The sequence below is a fragment of the Micromys minutus genome, assembly GCF_963924665.1.
Source record: "Micromys minutus genome assembly, chromosome: 27".
In the NCBI taxonomy this organism is placed as follows: domain Eukaryota; kingdom Metazoa; phylum Chordata; class Mammalia; order Rodentia; family Muridae; genus Micromys; species Micromys minutus.
In genome coordinates, this window is record NC_137962.1 from 29136479 (window position 1) to 29158266 (window position 21788).

General features: G+C 39.1%; 1 protein-coding gene across 3 annotated transcripts in view; it reads left to right on the plus strand.

Moving 5' to 3' along the window:
- Nucleotides 1–21788, plus strand: part of CPNE8 (copine 8) — a 170195-nt gene that overhangs the window by 38855 nt on the left and 109552 nt on the right. For all 3 annotated transcript variants that reach the window (XM_080939761.1, XM_080939762.1, XM_080939763.1), the window contains 2 exons: nucleotides 5052–5155; nucleotides 10300–10339. In XM_080939761.1, the coding sequence (XP_080795887.1) occupies nucleotides 5052–5155; nucleotides 10300–10339 (144 nt within the window). The remainder of the gene's footprint in view (nucleotides 1–5051; nucleotides 5156–10299; nucleotides 10340–21788) is intronic.

Sequence of the window (21788 nt, forward strand, 5' to 3'; positions counted from 1 at the left end):
TTCTAACATCTGTGTGATAACTCAAAACACTTTGAGGAAACTGGGTAGTCATAGAAAAGGACTTCCAGAATGTGACTGTCATCAAATGGAACTTAAATGAAATCATGCAGCTTCTACACATCAAAAGAATCTGCCATCTAGTAAGGAGAGAGATGACAGAAAAATCTTTGCCAGCTGTCTATCTGACTGGGAATTAGCATGGAGAATAGACAAAGAACTGAAAAACCTGAGTGTCAAGAAAATAAACCATCTTGTCAATAAATGTGCCATGAAACTCAACAATGAGTTCTTGAAAGAAAAAAATGCAAATGGCTAATAAGTATGTCTTTCATACTTTAAACATCCTTCTTTACATGGGGAAAAAGCTTTGTGTCCCTGTGTCTCACAGCAGCCAGAATATCTATTCTTATAAAACAAATTATAATGCTGGCAAGGATATAGGAAAAGGGAGCTCTGGTTTTTATTGGTGGGAGGATAAACTGATGCAGAAATTCTGGAAATCAACATGGAATTTTCTCCAAAATGTAAAAATAGGTCTGATATAGGAACCCTCTATAACATACTTAGAGGGCTCTGTATCCTCCTATATAGGTATTTGTTCATCAGTGTTCATTAATGCTCCATCCCAGTAGTGAAGAAATGAAACCCATCCAGATATCTATCAGTTGATGAATGGATAACAAAATATGGTCAATATATACAATGGAATTTCATTAAACTATTTAAAAAATGAAAATTCCAGGAAAATAAACAGAATGGAAAAGAATAATAGTGAAGTGGATAGACCAATAAATAAAATAAAATAAATCTAAAAATGTATTGCTTTTGAGAGGAGCCAAGTCTTATAGATTGAAATGAGTTTGTCTGATGTGTTCTCTGAAGCCATTAGGTCTTTTAGTCTGCTGAAAAGGCATAATATTTACATTATTTCCAGATGGCTCTGGCTGTGGAATCTACAGTGAAGACAGGAGAGACAGAGATAGGCATTGAAAACCCATGAAACCATCCCTTATAAGACAAAAAAAAATTTGAATTTAAATTTGTAATATGAAATTATTAAGTGGACCACTGTGGTGATATGTTTTGAAGTTAAAATTGATAATTTAGGAAGCAGTGATGAAGAGGCATTGATAGGTTCAAAGAGAAGCTGTTGATATAGGTAACTTTTCTCTGTGGTTAGAGTAGAGCTCAGTATAGAATCGCTTTTTAGCAGGAGGTAGGGCAAAGTGCCAGGATTAGAGAGGGTAATGTTTATTATTGGATGATAATTTTGAAGGGCCTATAAGACTATCATATGTGTACAAAACTTAAGAAAACAGCTGCATGCATGAGTCTTCACTAAGGTGGCTCTTAGCTGGATACATAGACTTAGAAGTCACTCACCATCAAGTAGCTGAGTTGTAAGGTCAAATGTATTGTCTGTTTTGTAATGCTATGAAAGAGTACCAGAAAGTGTAACTTATGAACGACTGACATTTATTTTCTTCCAAGGAGTTGTTCCTTACCTGCTCCTCTTAATTAGGCTCTTCTTGGTGTGTTTTCACATGGAACAGAGGGTGGAAGTAGGCAGGTGATAAGCCTTAATACTTGTGGGGCTCTCAAAAAGTACATAGCTTTCTTTTTTGAATGTTTAGATTTTTTTTTAGTATTTTGTTTGTTTTTGTTTTTGAGACAGGGATCACTATAGCTGGCATGGAACTCACAGAAATCTCTGCCTCCTGGGTGCTGGGATTAAAGGTGTGCTCCACCATTCCTAGGTACTTGACTTGTTTTCAATAGTGTGTGTCCGTTTAGCATGACCTTTCCTTCTATCTTGCACCTTTTTTGATAATGAGCTTTTCCAAATCTATTTGCTTAACTTTTTTTTACTCTTGACTCTCATTATAAATCTGGCTTCAAATAGCCATCAGAACCCATGCTATAGCACAAATGTTGCCTAGGGGGCCAGCCTCTGTGATTTTTTTTTCTTGTTAGTTCCTCATGTGATGGTGGAGGGAGATGAACATCTGTGGGGTAAGACTTGGTCTTACCAGACATTTAGGGTTGCTGTATAATAATAAGACATTTGCCTATCTTAAGTCTAAATCATTTTGCTTTTGGAGCTGACCTGCCTGTCTGGTAGAAACTGTTTACCACCTCATCATAAAATAGGAGGGGATTAAGCCTTTGTTCTATCTCTGCAGGAACTGCATGGTTCTAACTCACAGCCAGCTAGTTGAAGTTGAAGGAAGAAAAGAATGCTTTGAAAAGTGGTTTTAGCCTTTATTTCTAAGTTCTTCAGTTCTCCAAAAACTTTCTACAAAATTTCTTCTCCAAAAAGTTCTCTCTAAAATGTTCTCCCTGTTCTCTTCTTCTAATCTAGCTTTTTCACCTGATCTGATATCACCTCAATACCCTTGTTCTCAATACCATTACTCCCAATGCCTTTATTTCTAAGTTTTTCTTAAGTTCAGTTCTGTCTAAAGAGTTCTTGAGTCCTGGCTAAAAAGTTCTCCAAGAAAAGGGAGGGAGGAGCTTGTAAGAAAAGGTGGATACTAGATATATCCTCTCTTTGACTTCAGCACTTATACATCTTTCAGAGTACATGATCACATGGTGAAAAGTTTACCACAAGTTTACACATAAATTAAAATCATAAATTGAATGGGAAGGTTACAACAGGGAATGTTCACATGTATTTCCATTAGGAGTAATTATCTGGCTAAACATTCATCACCTGTCACTAGCTATCAGTTCATGGAGGGTTAAAGACTATCACTTTTTGACTAAGTTAGTTTTTGAAGTTTGTATAGATACAATCAGTCAATATTTTATCTTCTGTCCTTGCACTGATAGTAAACTGTTAATTCCCTTTTTATGACCTTTGGTTAATTGTTTTTCAGCCTCTTGGAATATGATCTGAGTAGTAGATGCCTGCTTGCTATCTCAGAAGCAATTAACTCATGACACTTGGAGACTGTCAGAGTTCTCATTGTAGCTTTGACTGTCAGAAAGGATTTAGTAGCAGTCCTATTATAAAAAAAGGAGCTTAGTAATTACTATAATTTTAGAAATTCTTATAGGAACATCATTAAGAATTAAATCATTTATTTGTCTATATAGCATCACTACAAGACAGTACATCTTCATTGTACTGTAGAGATCTTTTCAAAAGGGTGGGCTAATACCTAGTGATTGTTATACATATTGTAACAGGAAAAACATATTAACAGCAAAAATCTTTCCCAAACTAAAGTTTTCCTGGGTCTTGCCTGAAGGAACAAATCTATCGTAGATTTTAATCCAAGGTGGACCCATATTTTTTTTCTAGAATATAACAGGAATGACCTCTAGTCCAATGACCAATGTCATTCTCACACGTGTCTAGAACCTCCTGAGCCAGACATCAATGTTTACTGGGCACATTCTCATCAGTATTCTGGTCTTCTGAGTTCCTACCAGAACCACCCACCAGTCTCTGTTTAAAATACTCTACTGCATTGGTGCTCACTCTTCCTAATCCTGTGACCCTTTAATACAGTTCCCCAAGTTGTGGTGACCATCAATCTTAAAATTATTTTTGGTGTTACCTCACAACTGTAATTTTGCTACCATTATGAATTGTAGTGTAAATATTTGATATTTCTGATGTTCTAAGGGAACACCTGTGACCCACAGGATGAGAATCAATGCTCTAGAGCCTCTTTATCATATATCTCCAAACTTTTACATGTTTCTCTCACATACTAGTCCTAAAAGATCTAAGCTTGAAAAATAAGGCTTAGTCACAGCAAGAACCCAACTCTCTTGCATAATCACTCTGACCACAATTCCTTATAGAAACAACCAAAGCAGGGATATGTTTCTTTGGCATTTTGTACATTATAGTGGGAAGTCATGAGAAGCAAGAAGTTTACATGGCAGTCAGCAAGCAGATAACAGGGATACACACAGGAAGGAAAGAAGGGACTGGTAATAAATATCTCCAAGGTCCCAATTCTAGTGGCTCAATTGGTCTACTAGGTTCACTTCCTGGATTTTCTAGAACATTTCAAAATGATTTCACAAGTTGGAGAACAACCTCTAACTATATGAGCCTTTTGTAGCGGGCACACTTAATATACAAATGCTAATCATTGGGTTAGTTTGCCCATGTGATATTGGTCTATGATAAAGTATTGTTCAGTGGCAAATCATTTATTTGCAAGGGAGTGGCCATGATGCAAATATATTATTTGTCATAATTATTTTATACAATCACTTAAAGTTTAAAGCAGCCTCTTGCCTTCACATTGAATAGGTAAGCTTGATTCTTCATTTTCTTATTTAAAAAGATAATGCTTCCTGGAACTTTAGTCAGAATAGGTTCTCTAGCAAGACAGCCTGCTTGATTGACTAATGGCTTCACAACTAAGGTTAAAATTCCCTCATCAAACTGGCAGCTGGAGATGAAGAATGTTAGCTGAGGATTAAAGCACTTGTGTGTGTTTGTGCTGACTTTAGAAGCTCCATCTAATGACCTTCCTTACATGTAAATGAAAGAGGCCCAGTGTGTACTTCTGTTTCATTTGACTCCCTCAAAATAAACATAGTTTTCTAAGATGAAGTATTACCGATTATTTAGAAGCATACAAGATTGTTATATGTCATTATAATGTATCCATCTGAATGAAATTATGCTGTAAGTATAGAATAATTGCAAGAAATTTCTGCTGTAAACATGATTAATAAACTTTACTGTGTGAAAAACCAGTTCCTATAAAAGTTAAGGATGAGAGCTATGAGTGTTTGGTTCCTCTACTAAAGAATACATATTATCTGTCTGATTTTTTAAAAGTGTTTTAATTTAAAAAATAAGTATGTTGTAGCTGCGTTTGGAATGAACTCGAGTTCATGTTTATTTTCCTGAGCAAGTTCAAGTGATCTTAAGCACTTCTCTCTGGATCTGTAGCTGATCAAGCCAACTGGGTGTTGATTGCTCATTGTTTTAAGGAAACATGGACCCTGAGTTTGAAGTAAGTCACCATGCCAGGTTTGTTTTTAACCATTGTGCCTCTTCTGTTTCTATCTAGTTTGGAAGAACGGAAGTGATTGATAATACTTTGAATCCTGATTTTGTAAGAAAGTTTATTCTGGATTATTTCTTTGAAGAAAGAGAGAACCTCCGTTTTGACCTGTAAGTTCTACTGAAACATGACATTATAAACATGAATTATAGGGACGACACAGTCTGGACTGTGTAGATTTCCCTGAGTACATGGATGTTCCATAAAAGTGCAGTTTTACTGTGCTCAGCCAGAGGCTGAAACACAGCACTGGAAAATATCTTTCTTTCCTTACGATTGTGAAATAGTTGGATAGGCGAGTAGACAGTTTAGTTATGCTGGGAAGTGTAGGTGGGCTTTCTCTCAAACCTACCTACACCCCAGTGGGTTTTGTCAATCTCAAAGCATCAGAATGGCTAATGGCAGAAGGCTCACTTCTTCCCAGGGCATGCTAGCCTAGCACTGTAACTGTCTCATGAGGGCACCCTAGATACTTACTTCATGCTTTTAAGGCCAAGGGTAGTAGATTTAGCATTCACTTTATTTATTTATTTATTTATTTATTTATTTATTTATTTATTTATTCATTCATTCATTCATTCATTCATTCATTCATCTATTCATTCATTTATTTTATTTGATTTTTTGACACCAAATCAACCATATTAAAGTACTATTGCTAATGTCAAATTCCTGTCCAAGAAAACATGGCACCAATTCCACTCCCTCCTCGTCCCTCACATAACGCCTTCTGCCATCTCCCATCTCCCACCCTTCTTCCCCTTCTCCACTGAGAGGGTGGAGTTCCTCCTGGATATCCCCTACCCTGACACATCCTTTCTCACTGAGGCCAGACAAGGCAGCCCAGTTAGGAAAACCAGATCCACAGACAGGCAACAGTTTTAATTGTCAGCTATAAATGAGTTCTTGTTCCACAGAGGTGAATTTTGAGGATTAATAGGGTCTGGACATGCTTGAAAGGAAACCTGGGAGGGGGTGCAGAAAGAAATACCTAACTTGTATTCAAGATATAGTGTTTGCCTTGTGTATCAAAATAAGTAATGATTATGAATTTCAAAAATATTTTAAAAGGTTAATGCCTTGTTTAAATCATTAAAAAATCATACCAACCTATTAGTACCTACAAATCCTTTCTAATAACAAAAGATGGCAATATCTTATTTAGAAGAGTCCCAATTTCTCTCCTAATATAAAATAAATTTTTTACTGCTAGTAATTACTTTTATTTTACTCTGAAACACATGTGACAAAATAATTCATAATGCTTTCTTTCAAGGGTGCTAGGTGCGCATCAGACTTAGGAAGCAAATTTTCTGATATTCACATTAGGTTTTTGTTTTCCACAAACATCTTTCCAAATAATCAAACTAGAAAGAAACAATGTCTTCTGCCCACCCTTGACGGTAGAGGCTGCAATGTTGTTACTTAACACAGTAAGAACTGGTGGGAAAGCAGCTCTATGCTCCCCTTCAGCGTTTATAGCAATGGTTTCTGAAATGACTCATGAAGCACACACAGCATCATGGTACTCCCTGAACGTTTCCTCTTCAATTTTATCCTAAAACCAGTCACCATCCCATGACGCTTTGTTCTTTTCCCCCTTTCTTTCTCCTTTCCACACCTATCTACAGCTTCCTTCACCTTAAAGTAGTAGGTATTCATCGTAAATGCAACAATAAAGTGATTTGAAGAATAAGAATTCTGTTATTCAAAAAAAAAGTAAGTAGTTCATTGTGTCAATCATCCAAGCTTCTTTAACAGTGACAGGCATGTGGGAACTGAGGCAAATGTATTTTCCTGTATCTTTTAGGCTTTCACACATTTTTCTATGCTGCAAAATAGGATTCATTTATTTTTAGGGCTACATGACTATTCCTGCAGGAATAAAATGCATTTTACCATTTATTGCCGCTCGTTTTCACTGACTCTACTCCTCTGCTACAGGTAACCTGAAACAGTGTCCCTGCTTGCAACGCAGTGGCATTTATTATTACTCTGGTTGGCATTTTGGGGGGGGGTAATTATTGAGAGTGAAATTTTATTATGGACGGAAGCACACACGCCCACCCACGGTGTGCCCTGACTTGTTGACACTAAACATATTGCTGCATATACAGAGTTTGCTACTGCTCTGAACTCTGCCTCTTTAGCTGACTGGTAGAACCATTTCCCCGGGGTTTTGGTTGCTCTCTGCTGACGGGCACCAAACACCTCCTCCTACGCTGGCATTTTGGGTTCACGACCTGCTGGCCGTTCCTTCCCTGGTACTCATTTGGTGGCTGTTTCAGGAATAGCTATGTCTGTGTGTCAGGAAATGGAAAATCGCTAAGGCAGGCTGACGGATACCCTGCATCTTCAACTTCCTAGAAACTATAGGTCACACAGAAACCAGGTAATCCTTGAACCATGAAGGTGTTCTGCAGGATGGAGCTAAATAGCACTTTATTAAAATTCCAGAATGTTTGCGTAAATAACACCTCAATTTCAAGTTTTAAAAACCTAGAAAGGGTTGACTACAGAGTTCAAGGAAAGGAACCCACACATTCTCTTGGTTCATGTGCATTTCTGAAGGCATTTAATTCCCTTGATTTATTTCATTGAGCTGTCTCATATAATGCTTTCAATTTGATAGTAGGCTACTTTCTCTACTGTGTTATGTTTCATTAAACATAACATTATAGCTTGTAAAAACAAAGATGTATGCTAATCCTAGACAGTTCAGAACACAATGAGCAGACAAACTATCCTATGAAAAATTGAGTGTGGTTCCCAATTCCCATCACTTAAAGAGCTGAGGGTGCTCTTCTAACGCCCCAACACTGACCACCGTTTAAAGGACACCCATCCACAGCACACCACTGAGCCGTGGCCAGCAAATGGCTGCAAGGATCATCCCTCCTTAGTACGCCTGTGTTAAGTAGCCAGCAAGTAGCTACTTTCTGAATTGTTTCGGATTTAGTTGATTCCCACTGATGCTTGCTTATTGGTGTTACAAAGTAACTGAGAAAGCAGCCAAGGGAGGAATGGTTCATTTTGGTTCACAGTTAAGAGGAATGCTGTCTGTCTTGGTTGGGATGGCATGCTAACACAAGCAACTCGGCTTTGAGGCTGACCAGGAAGCAGGGACTTTCTCTTTCACTCTTCCATTTAGCTCGCAGCTAGGCCACGCCCAACCAGCGAGGGTCTCCTTCCCTCCTGGGTTATGCCTTAAACTTAGAAACCTTAAGGGTACACAGAAGTGGCGTGTCTCCTAGTTGTCCGAAATTCGAGAAAGAAGATTCACCAGTGCCAGAGAAAGAGAAGTTAAAACTCACCTCTCAGCACCCGCTCTCTGGGCTCAGTGTCAGAACTCTCGCTTGGTGTGCTGGAGGCCCTGGGTTCAGTGCCTACCACTGCAAAAGAAAGCGAATTATCTTAGCAACAGCATATTATGAGAGACTTCCAGCTCCATTTTTTAGTTCATAGGGAAATTTAGGGACGAAGGGAAGGTGGGATGGATAAAGATAGAGATATATAAAATAGGTAGGTAGATATATAGAAAGACAGAGAGAGAAAGAGAAAGAAAGAGATGTATGCATGTGTATATGCATGCATGCATACACACATACATACATAGATATAAAGATAGATATTGAGATAAATAGATGTAAAGAAAGGCAGGTAGAAAGATAGGCAGACAGACAGACAGATAGAATCTGCCTGAATTCCCGATGCCACTGGTTCAGACTGTTACCATTCTGATTAACCCATGTACCCTTTGCCTTTCTGACTGTGCTGAATATTTTATCAGCTTTTCATCATAGCCTCCCCTTGTCTCTGGGAAATGGTAAAGCTTGGGTGTTTTCCCTTTATTACTCCCAGCACTCAAATAACGCACCATGTCTCGTAAAGGACACTGCTGGTGGAATTGTGAACTTTATTGTTGGCAGAAAAGGCTGCGTGTACCTCAGTGACTTGGAACGAGGCATGGTAGTGCCCAGTCACTGTGTGAGATGTACAGGGGTACAGAAGAGAGAAGACAGGATCTCCCATGGAGACTGAACCCCACAAGAGATTCGTCAGTCTAGATTTGACTGGCCCAGTAAAAAATTTTCTGATTAGCCAGATGGTGGTAATCATAAAGTAGATAACATGAACACACTATTACTTTGAAGGATTTCAACATTACTTCAGGCCACGGCTGTTTAGAGTAATCAGGACGGGGCTCTGCCATTCTTCTGAGGTGGGTTTGCATTATGCCGTTGTAAACCAATTTTCCATAAGCATTTTTTTAATCTGGCAGTAATTATTTCTCTACCCAGTCTTGGAAAACTGGGTATATTGGTCATATTGTACACAGTGGGTATACTGGGTGCACTGGACATCCAGGATATACTGGGAACATTGGGCATCTGGGCACACTGGGTATATTGGGCATACTGGTACACTCTGCATTTCTTTCCCTTTTCCTCTTTTTTCCTATCATTAACTAAGACTTTTGCTTTGTTTTGTGAAAAGATTTATTTAGGTGAGAGAGAAAACTTTACCCTTAAAAAATGGCCTGGAGTTTTGGTAAAAAGTTATGCATGAGTGCCGAAGGGTTTGATTTATAAAAATCCTAGTCCCAGGACAATATTATCTTATCAAAGAGCCTAGCATGATATTATTTTGGTCACATCCAGTCAATAGAGTCATTTTGGATTTCTTTCTAGGAGATTATCTATTTCCAGTAGCAACAGGTTAAAACCAGAGCTTATGAAATTCCCATGTAAATTCCTGTTTACAAAATTTATTCCCGTTTACATAAAACAGCTTCTCTATGCCTTGTGATTGGGGAAAAAAATGTAGTTTCTGCAACTCCAGTGAGTTGTTAGCTTAACAATAGCATTTGAGCTATCAGGTAAGAATTCTAATGCATATAATATGCATGTGCTGTTAATAAGACATGCTTAGTTTCCATATCCAGAGGAACAAAAATCATTTTAAAGAGATTTTGAAGTCACCCGAGTGGCACTTGAATATTACTGAATCCAGGAACAGATAGATGTATTTGCAACTTCTCAAACAACAGAGTTCATACTTTTGGTTATGTGGGATTCAAGTGACCCATAGGTGTCACATCTGTCTTTGGATCTTTGGAAACTTAAAATGTGTTACTTGTAATGTCCCACTGGTTGTTGTTCAAATCAACTTTTGCATTTGTGTGTTCTAGGAAACATTGTTTTTAGCTGTATTTTTGTGAAAATAATTTGAATTTTATATTTTAATGTTTCAGATATGATGTTGATTCAAAGAGTCCCAACTTATCCAAACATGTAAGTTCATATTTTTATTATTATATCTTGTTTTAAAATATGACCATTTGTATATTAACGTTCATTTGATAATTTTAAAATATTTGATGTGATGGCAGTTTTACAGAAAACAAGTAACATTTTAAAGGACTGCTGGAGTCACATTTAGAAGGAGCTTATCAAAAGACAGTACCTTCTGTCAGCAGAATGGATCAGTTTTTTCATCTTGTTTTTAAGAGTGGGCCGGTTTTCTGTCATATCACATTGAATAGTATGAGATAGTGAGGTTGTCTTAGTAGGCTCCTTGTTGGAGACATTGGGAGACTCATGAGTTCCGGACAGAGCCATTGTCCTGCCTCCCTGTAATTCAGTTGTTCAGCAGGATTTCCTCACATGTCTTAGGAGTGCAAAACATTAAAGGATATACTCACAACCAAAAATATGAATACAAGATATACTTGTCCTCAGGTCAAGCCTTGCCTGTTTCTCCAGTCTCTTCTCTCCAGATCATAGCTGTTCCCAGCAGTAGCGGCATGCATTCAGGGAGCTGTAGAGAGTCGGGGCTTGGCATGTTATCTCCATGGATAGATGGAGAAGAGGAGAGAAAGGTACTCCGGCAAGATATTGACTGATCTGCTTGCTAGTGATGTGAAAGACTGAAATTAGATCAAATCAAGTAGCAAGGTCTGCTGGCTCTTTCTGCTGCTGTGATAGACTACTTTGACAAACAGCAAATTAAGGGCTTGCTTTGTTCTATGTGGAAGGGCAACAAAGGCATGGGGGCAGGAGGCTGGGCGTGCAGTCAGAAAGCAGAATGATCACATTTCACCCACACACAAGAAGGAGAGAGGAAGGGGAGCGGCAAACTGTGAAGCTCTAAAGGCTGACCCAGTGACGTACTCTCTTCAATAAGGGTCCCCTTCCCAAACAAAGCCATCAACTGGGACCAATTGATCAAATACATGAGCATAGGAGATAACATTTCACATTCAAACCATAATAGAGCTAAGTGAGGAACAGTCACAGTAATTTTCTGAAAAGGGCTCAGCAGGGTTTAAAATGAACTCTAATGTAGAATTAGCAACTAACTTTGGGAGGGCATCTAGACTCATCCTGTGTTGTGGGCCATAAACACAATAGTTGGACATATAATATCGATTATCTCGTACGGGGAGGTATGCTGTTATTCAAAGAAGAGAAGAATTTGAGGTAATCACAATCTTGGAGATGGATTTTGGGTAGTAAAACATCATTTTTCTCTAGTTCACTAAAGGAGGTATACTATTTAATTGTATAATAAAGAACATATTAGAATTATGTGAAGAAATGCAAAAGGACTATACACATAATGACTTTTCTATAACCTAAAGAGATGCTGTAATGGCTGTTGCCTTCCTATTAGTGGAGGTTACTGTGGTGGGCGTGCCACCAGCTCTTTACGATGGGTGCACGGCCTTGTGCCTGGGCATTGAGACTGTGCTGTTCTTATGGATTCGTTAGTGTTGTGGCTTTGTATTGAGAGTCGGTTGCTCTCTGTGATAGTCCCATAGTGTTGTGCCTGGGGTTAGAAAATGTTTTCCCCCTAGAATAGGCTCAAGGTTTTGTGACTGGGCGTTGAGCGTGTTCTGCTCTCTGTTGAAGGTTTATAGCCTTGTGACTGGACATCAATAATGTTTTCTTCCTCTGGGAAAGGTTCATAGCATCATGGTTGGGCACTGAGAATGTGTTGCTCTCTCTGATGGGTTCATAGCATTGTGACTGGGCATTGGCAAAGTTTTCTCTATGCAACAGGCTTATGTTGTGAGGGGGCCTTGTGAATGTGTTTATAAATACCTGGCTATTTTCTAAGTGTTCCTGGGAAGAACCAGGAAAAGACCCACAGCTTGTAGGCAGGGTTGTTTCAATAGAAAGAGCAGAGTCCACTCATTCACATGACTGGGATCATCTCAAGGATATGAGGCAAAGCTTGGCTATCTGGGACCAGGGTGTTTTCTCTCTTCTTTGTCTTTCTGGGGTCATGTGATCATTCTGTTCATCTCCTCTTCTGAGCTTCTGTTCTCCAGAGACCACATGTCTACATTACCCATCATCATGTACCTGGCAAAGAATATAAAAGACCCTTCCCTTTTATTGGACATAATATGAGTTACCATTTACCTGGGAAATAGTTTCTGTGTTTCTTGATTGTTTGTTTTAGTTCAAATTGCTCTTCAGAGAGTGTAATAGACAGGTTCCATGGTGAAAGATGTTTGGAGGGTACACATAGAAGTCTATGTAGACCCTATCAGTGAACTTGCCTTCCATTGTAAGAAGAAATTAAGCGAGGTATATGTGCCTCCAGCCTGACAATATATTTTTCTTCAATTGACAGTTAGTATTAGACTTTATGATCTAAAACACGTGCCTTCCAAAATATGGGATTGAATTTATTTTTTCAAATAATTCTTTGGTAGAAGAGTGTCCCCTCTCCCCCAAATAGTCTCATTCTTCTCTCACTGTAAAAGGATTTGTGGGATTGAGAAGATAACTCAGCACTCAGGAGTGTCCGCTGCTCTTGCAGAGGACCTGAGTTCTGTTCTCAGCACCCATACTGGGTGGCTCACAACACAGTGTAACTTCAGCTCCTTGGGGATGAAGATCCTCTGCTCTCTGTGGAGCCTGAACTCACATTTCCACATTTCCACACGAATGCATGCATGAGAGCATGCATACATACACTTGTAATTAAAAGGAAGGATCCTTAAAATTTAAAATTCAATGTGATACTGATCTACCCTCATAGGGCTTCTTCTCTCTCTGTTTCTAATCACCCATCTTGCTTTTCTCCCTTTGCTTTGCTTTTTGTAATGAACTGGATTCTAGTTTTTGCTTCTAATGCTACTCCGAGGTAATCAAGACAGTAACCGGTCCTCGATTGTCATCTTATGCATCTTCTATAATGTATTTTCCCTAAATTGCCCGGGGATTCCCCCTCCCCAAGCCTTTCTACTCTTACAGCACAAAGTTTCTTTTTCTTTCTTGCCTCCCTGGTCTTAATATTCATGTTTCTCCTGTTTTCCTTTTTATTTTTATATCAGCTCCCTGTGGAACACTTCCTTCTGGATAGCTGTCATATTTCTCTGTCTTGTGAGATTCCAGAGCGTCTGACTTCGAATTCACAAACAAACCCAGTTTTCATTTGGGTGTTGAATATTTTCCAGGAGATCATCTACTGAAACCAGAAGTTAAAATGACTACGGTTCATTATCTTCCCTGTGCTGGCTCTATTCTCTGGGAGCCCAGTCCCTCTTCAGCTGTCTTACAATAGGGAACACACTGTCAAACAATTTCCAACTCATGCATTTCCAACAGCTTGTTGCTCTTGTTCATGCCAAAAGACTAATTTTTGTCTTCTTACCTCTCTTGCTGGTTCTCTTTGACATTCTCCTCAGTGGATTGCCTTCCCCACAGTTTATGTTATCTAAATCAACTTCGTTATAATATATTTGAAATATATTATGGAGCCAGCAAGATAGCTCTTTGGGTAAAGGGACTCGCTGTTGGCCTGATACACCCTGAGTTTGATTCCTAGGAAAAAACTTAACTCCTTAAAAGTGGCTTCTGACCCCCACCCATGCCTAAATATGTACACATGTGCACACATCACACACACACACACACACACACACACACACACGTGTATGCATATGTATATGTGCATGGGCCCACACAAAGTAAGTCTAATAAAGAATTAAAAATCTATATAATCAGTAGACAATACAAATGAGTTAATAAATGCCTAGGCTTCTAAGTGGACAAAGCATGTCCAAGGATGGGGCCGGGGAGGATATGTGGGTTTGAATTATTGTAAGAATTGTGGAGATTACTACCTTGAGGTTCTGTTAGAAATCAAAAATGCTAACACAAACTCTTTGTTATTTGAAAGCACCAAAGTGCAGATTTTAGGTAAAAAAGCACATACTGCATCCAGCACTAAGTGATTCATGATGTATTTCGAAGATCAGAGGGACCAATCAGCAAGCTAGGTCTATCCCCGGAGAGGCAATCTCGGAACAGCAGAGCTGTCTACCTGCCAACTGCGCAGAGCGAAATACAAACCACATCCATTTAGAAAACACTGCCAAGGGCACAAATCCCCATGTGGGTAAATTCACTTAGTTGTTTTTGCAAAAGTGTTCTGGCCACAAATCACTTCTTGGAAGCAGATTTTAAAATCATTGGGGTTTGAAATTTTAATTTTAATGATTTGGGGGAGAATTTTCTTTTTTGGCGATGACTGTGTTTGTCACCTGACAGTTAAGGATCTTGGGTTATAAATCTTTTAGCGGGATGTGGCACCACACGTTATAGACATTTCAGTCCTCAGTCTCTGGGAATCTAAGGGCAACATACATACAGTCACTGTGAATTAGAGGTCAGCAGTGTCAAGCCAGGCTACACAGTGAGATTCTGACCTGGGAATCTAGAAAAGTCATAATACTATCAGGGACAATGTAGATATAAAGTAGACCTGTAGCTCTGGTTTGGAATAGCGTTATGTGAAACACAGGTGGAATTTCAACGAGTTGCTCTGGCAACTGGGAAGCTTTCAGTGGGGGGCAGGGGGAATACTTGTTCCAGGTGAAGGGTGATGAAATCCAGGCTCTCATTTCATCATGGGATGGGTTCTTTGTAATGGTTCTCCAAATAAACACTTCCATCAAAATATTTTCTTCCACGGGGGTGTTAGATAGTGTGAATAAAGGACACCGTTATTTGAGGAACCAGCAAACCCTCTCATGTCCATGTTGCTGGCAGAACCACATCTCACGCTTTGATCTACATTGTTTAGTTCGGTCAGCTCCACAATGCACGAAAGAGTTACGAATAAGCTCTTATAATAATAAGAATAAGAGTTGATGTTTCTAGAACTCTTAGAGGTGTGCCAGACTAGGTGACATTAAAGCTGGAACAATGTGTAGCCAAAATGATTTTTTTTCCTTGCCGGACTTCGGAAAGTGGAACTGAAATTCTTGTTTCAGATGTGGTGACGGCTCACTGGCTTCCTCTGGCATCCATCACTAACCACCAGCATAGGCTTCCCTGGGCTTTCTCCCATTCCCTAACCGTTCAGCATGGCAACTTCCTCCTGTGCCTTGACTCTATTTTACGGTTTCATCTGAAAATTAAATGCTTGGGCCATGAAATGTGTTTTCTCCTCGGAACAGTTTCACGGGACAGGACAAGTTTCTCTCCTTAGAAATGTAAAAACCTAAGTGCTGGGGTGCCTTTTCTCATTTCTGAGACCAAACACCTGCCAAAAGTAAGCAAAGCTTCACAGTAAAGTAACATAGGGAGTGGCCATTAGTTACATCGTGGCAACTGGCAGGGATTCAAAGACCCTGATGAGAAAACAAGACCAGGCTATTTATTCCTCTCCAAAGATCACCCCCAGGAAAACTTTAGGGAACCCCTTGTGGTTTCCTAACCTTGCAAAAACAGAGAAGGTGTTCAGATATGTGAGACCATGGGGGGAGAATTTCATATAAAAACTATAATGCTGAGTTGTTCTGCATATGACTGAACTGGACTGGAATGTATGCATCTGTCCGGTCAGCTCAACAGTAAACCCGTTTGAGTCAACTCTTGCGTCATGAGAGCACAGAGAGCCGTCACCAGCGCAAAGTACACCCTGTGGCCCACAGCTGACACTTGGCTACTGCGGAGGTAGGGTGGGCAGATGTATTCAGTGAAGTCAGCAAACGCATGATTTAAATGAGTTGTTTTCCTTTTGGCACATATACTAATGGCTAAAGATTGCATGATACTGAGAGAGAAACAGAGAATGGGGTTGGGGGTAAGAGACAGGGGCAGAGAGCACTATAGTCTGAGATTCCCCTTTTCCAGGCACTGTGACAGGACTGTCATTCTCATGAGTGTGTACTTACTGAGGATATAGTTTACAAGAGAGAGGACGGGAGCTATTGAAAAAGCTTAGCAAAGTAGAATTTCAAAACCAATGGGGAGAGGCCATATGAAGTCCTTGAGGAAGGGATGTAGTAATCTGGGGCCCTGTGACAATGTTGATGAGAGCCCGGTGGTTCGTTCGAAATGGGCGTGTAAATATGGGATGCAGAGATTTGATAGGCCACGCCTCTAAGGGCTCTAACTTTTTTGTTGTTGTATGCTACTGGAGAGCGAGGTGATTTGATTTATGTGCTTAAGTGATGTGTGCCTGCCGAAGTGAAGAGTGAGGTCAGGGGAGCAACATCGAAATTAGGCATAACAGTATGACTCTGCTGTCATCTGACTGCACGTTTGACAATTAAAAACCAGTAAGAAGCAGTCCCATCTGGAATGTATTATGGTTGTTTGATTACCAATGGAGTCCCTGTTGGATGTGAAATGAGAGAAGTTGCTTGGCTCTCTTGAGTGTTGGTGGGTAAACTGTGTACCTGGGTAAACGGTGAAGTCTTACTGCAGAGGAGTCTGTGGCCAGGGATGTGGACTGATGCCCACTCAGGTGGTAGAGATAAACTGATGCTAGGTTTGACTCACACCCTGTAAGCTTTCAAATGCACACACTGGCTAGGTGATGCTCAGAGACTAGAGACTAGAGGAAGGGATCTGGAAAATACCAATCAGGAGTATTAGGACTTTGGCTGCTTTAAAGAGAATAAAAATGCAGAAAGCCAGATGACAGGTTCTTGAGTACATAGAGACTTTCTAGAGGAAGATTAGCTACAACCATCATCTTCAAAGCCTGTTGCTGCCTGCCACTGCTGTCTGGTTCCAAGCAACCCAGGGCTTTTTCTCTGCACACAGACTGAAGAGCAGTCCACTTCCTTGTTTGCTCTGCTCCACCCCCTTGCTTTCTTTCCCACCAGTATCAACGTTGTCTCATATATACTGTCATCTCAGGAACAATGCTGCTCTTGGGATATTTCTACCCATAAGCTTCTGATCCAGATAATTGTTTGGTTTCCCCCCTCACATTCATTAGTCACTTTTTGAAGATTTCATACATGAGCCCACAGTATTTGTCTCTTTTCTTTACTTCCTCCAACCCAACTTCTCAGATGCTTGAAAAAAAAAAACTTACTGATTCATTTTTCCCTCCTTTAACCCCTCCCATTTACCTGTATCCACTCCTTTTCAAATTCATGGCCTCCTTTCCTTTGATTATTATGTATATGTGTGTGCATGCATGTGTGTACATTTGTACCCTCATGTGTGTGAATAAATGCACGAATAAAAGCTGCTGAGTCTGTTTGATGTTTCTTGTTTGCATATACTTTTAGGACTTACCACTTGGTATTGGATTCATTTCAGAGGGTTATTCTGGGACTGAGTAATCTCTCTCAGCAACTGATGATTGCCTGTACTTCTTCATGTGTGGGAAAGAGGCGGTCACATTTTCCTAATTTGTGTTGGCATGTCATCCTGTGTTTGTTCTCTCAGGTTTGTCATGGTTTGGATAGCCATTCTGTTGCGATTTCCAGGGTGCTGTGTCCCAGGCATATGTAGAAGACAGTCTCACAACAGACTTCCTGTTCTTTGGGCTCTTACACTCTTTCTCTCCCCTCTTCTGCAATGTTCTCCGAGCCTAGGTGTAGGGGTTATAGAAATGCCAATTGGAGCAGACACCTGTGGCCAGTTCTCTGCGTTTTCACAGTCTTGCTTTCGGTAGTGGTCTTCATCTGCTTGGTGTGGGGAGGGAAATCTCTTTGGGAGTTGAGAGTGAGTAAGCTACTGTCATTTCCCCAAACCTGGGAAACTCCTAACAACCCCTTCCACCTAGTTATGAGTGTGGCTCTCAGATGTGTTTGTTATGTGCACCATTAAAGGACTCTCTGTGTAACTGTCCCCCATGTTATCCTCTGATGTCTGGGGGATAAAAGCTTTCTAATCTGTTAGTTCGTGAGATCTAACCTTATTAGCATAGCTGAAGTATTTATGGCTGCTATTCTGTATGTGGGTTAGGTCCTATCCCCCCTGTTAGCACAGTCTTCTAGAATCTGCCTTACACTTTTGGGTCATACATAGAATCACCACCTGGTCTTGATTGCTTGATTGTTACACAAGTACTCATTAATTTGGACGCGCTGGTATCGTTTATGTGGAAAACTGACTCTTATTCATTCAGGATTCAGTATCAACAGAGGTCCTACTGATACTGTTACATACTACTTAATGTTATTACTAACACTAAAGCATTTAATACTGAACAGTTATTAGTAAATGTTTCATAGTATTCTGAGTCTTGTAGTTATTTTCTTGTTACTCACTTACTGCCCACTAGAAAATGGACTACAATGTGTTACTGTTCAAATAGCTTAGTTGGGAATTAGTGTTTTATTGAAGATACTGTGTTTCCAAGAGGTGCTGTTTACACTATTTCCATGTGTACTATTTTTACACACTAATGTTCTGCTATGTGCAAATTTCACTGCTTTTTAAAATGTATGTATATATTTGTGATGATTTCTTAAATGATTGATTTTAATCAGTGACTGACAATTTATTGGAACCTTCATTTTTAGTCAGTGGCTGGATTAATTACCTTAATTTGTATTCTTTCTTAAAAATTATTTATGTGAGTACATGGTAGATGTCTTCAGACACACCAGAAGAGAGCATCAGATCTCATTACATACAGATGGTTGTGAGCCACCACCATGTGGTTGCTGGGAATTGAACTCAGGACCTTTGGAAGAGCAGTCAGTGCTCTTAACTTGCTGAGCTATCTCTCCAGCCCCAATTTGTACTCTTAAAATGACAAAAGAATGTATTGAAATCACCAGTCCAAAGGGTAAATAGATGAATTTAGTTGGAGGAATTACATTTTTTTTTTCTGTAAGTTACTTTAGAAGTTTCTGTTAGAATATTGGAAAGAGGATTAACTACAGTGGGTCATCAATAATCTTTTATTAAAGGTAAAAATTTTCAATATGAAGGGAAAAATGTTTGCTTTGTGGTTAAACTGCAACTAATTATTTCTAATAAAATATTGAGTTCACTTGTTTAGTGGTGAGCTTTGTCATGTTCCAAATGATATGGCTGTGCCAATAATCATTTAAAAAATTAAGAATCACTACTGAAAAAATTTAGTATTTTGTTTGGCTATTAAAAGTAGTTGCTGGGCTAGAGAGGTGGCTCAGAAGTTGAGAGTACTGATTTCTCTGATTCCTCTTCCAGAGGTTCTGAGTTCAATTCCCAGCAACCACATGGTGGCTCACAACCATCTGTAATGAGATCTGGTGCCCTCTTCTGACATGCAGACATATATGCAGAACACTGTGTCTATAATAAATAAATAGCTCTTTTAAAAAGTGGATGCCATACTAAATGCAGTATATTATATAACTAACAACTCATTCTCCATTGCAATTTAGGCAATTTATAAAATAAAATAAATAGAAACAAATTATGAAATATGAGAAAGACATTTTAGTAATAAAACACTAGTGATATGATCTTTATGGATAGAAAATTTTATTTTCTCAATTTTACTGCATTAAGCTAAAATACTACAAATGCAAGACATTTTAACATTCACTTTTCTTTGACTATTTGCATAGATGTGTTAAAATTAATTACATGATCTCAAAAAGGTATAAAAGCAAATTACAAGTCATGTGAAGAAATCTAATGGTTAAGTCACGAGCAGTTGACTGTCCCCAGTGACTTTGTTGAATTAAAGTGGACTATCAATACCACACTGAATGACATTTAACCTAAATCACCTATTAATTAGGGAAATTATGTATGCAGATATGCACCAGTCATTGATAAAGTAGGAAAACCAGTTAGAACTGTGGAGAGATGTTATGCTGTGAGATGCTTGTACAATCCCTTTGTGTTAGGTTTGTGATGTGCTTTGAGTAGTAAAAGTCAGAAATGCTGTTCAGATGATACTTCGGGTTTCACTGCACGACTGCTCTGAGAACGTCCTTTGCACATGCATGCTTGCATGCACAACACGAACAGTGAGTTGGTGTGTAAGACACATCTACATTGCATCCTAATACTTTCAGTGACCTTCCATGACTGCAGAAGGGACTTGGAATTGAAGAGATCTTATTTGGATAGTTATAGTTGTATCTTAGTACTGGGTTCTTGTAGCAAGTAATTTGAGTGTAATGATGCTTTAGCATTATATATATATATGTATATATATATATATATATATATATATATATATATATATAATTATATATATAATTATTATATCCAGGGTTAGGAGGATTATGTTTTCCAGACTTATAGTCCAAGTGCTTTGCTTATATTATTTATAAATATTTTCTTAAATGATCCTCCCAGGAATACACAAGGTAGGGATTATTATGTCTATTTTGTAGATTGGACTACTGAGCTATAGAAACATAGGTTTTTGGTTCAGTTTGTGTATGAGTGCAGACAACAAAGACCTCCATGATGCCACTCAAAGGTAGTATGTTATACTGTAAGTTCACCCTGTGTGTTTGTGTGCATCTGATAGTCAAATAAATCATACATAGGAACCATTAATATTTGTACCTAAACAACTCAAGTCGGTTCTTTTACTGTAGTTTCCATTTAACATTTTAAAATATATTTATTTATGTATTTAGTGTGTGTGCACATGTACGTGTGTGTGTGTGTGTGTGTGTGTGTGTGTGTGTGTGTGCCTGTGTGTGTACATGTGTATGTACCACAGTATGTCTGTGAAGATTGGAGGATAGCTGAAAAGAATCATTTCTCTCTTGCTGTCATGTGGGTCCCAGGGCTTTTCTGGCAGCAGGTACCCTCTGAGCCACCCTGCTGTTCCTAGAGCTGTCTTTCCATATGTGTAGAATTTCAAAAGCTCAGGGCAGAGGTGGAATGAAGGTGGAGAATGAGGACAAGTATTGGGATGTTGCAATATAAAACACAACTTAGGCAACAGAGCCTATCAGCAAATATTCCTGCTTAAGAGCTAACTAAAACGATAAATCTGAAGAATATGAACATTATGCTGCCCCTAGACCTAAGACAGAAGAGAGAACCAGTGTGCTCCTGTACAACTGGAAGGACTCTGGTTGCAGGAACTTTTGAGCCATTTAGTTGTGACAAATGTAGATGCAGATTGCTGTGGGAACAATCTGAGCACACCCACCAGCTATCTACTGCTTTTCAGTCCTGCTGTCGTTCAATCCTTGCTTTCTTCTCTCCTTCTTGTTTTAATCTCTCTTTTAATTTTGACAGCAGCTTATTGTGGGTAATAGCTGGATAGATTTTAAGTTTCGATGAATCCCAGGTGTGAGTGGAATGCTTCTCGTACCTTATGAATCTATTTAAATTTAGAGTAATGGATTTAATAACTATTTGCTGTTGTCCTGGTCATTTGGGGGAGAGTCCAGTAGGCATTCTCATGTTATACATTGAAGCATTTCTCAGCTGCTAAGACTCTCCAGGTTAGATTTGGTCTCTAGCGGTGTAGTGTTGTAGAAGAGGCTGCGTTTATTCCTGG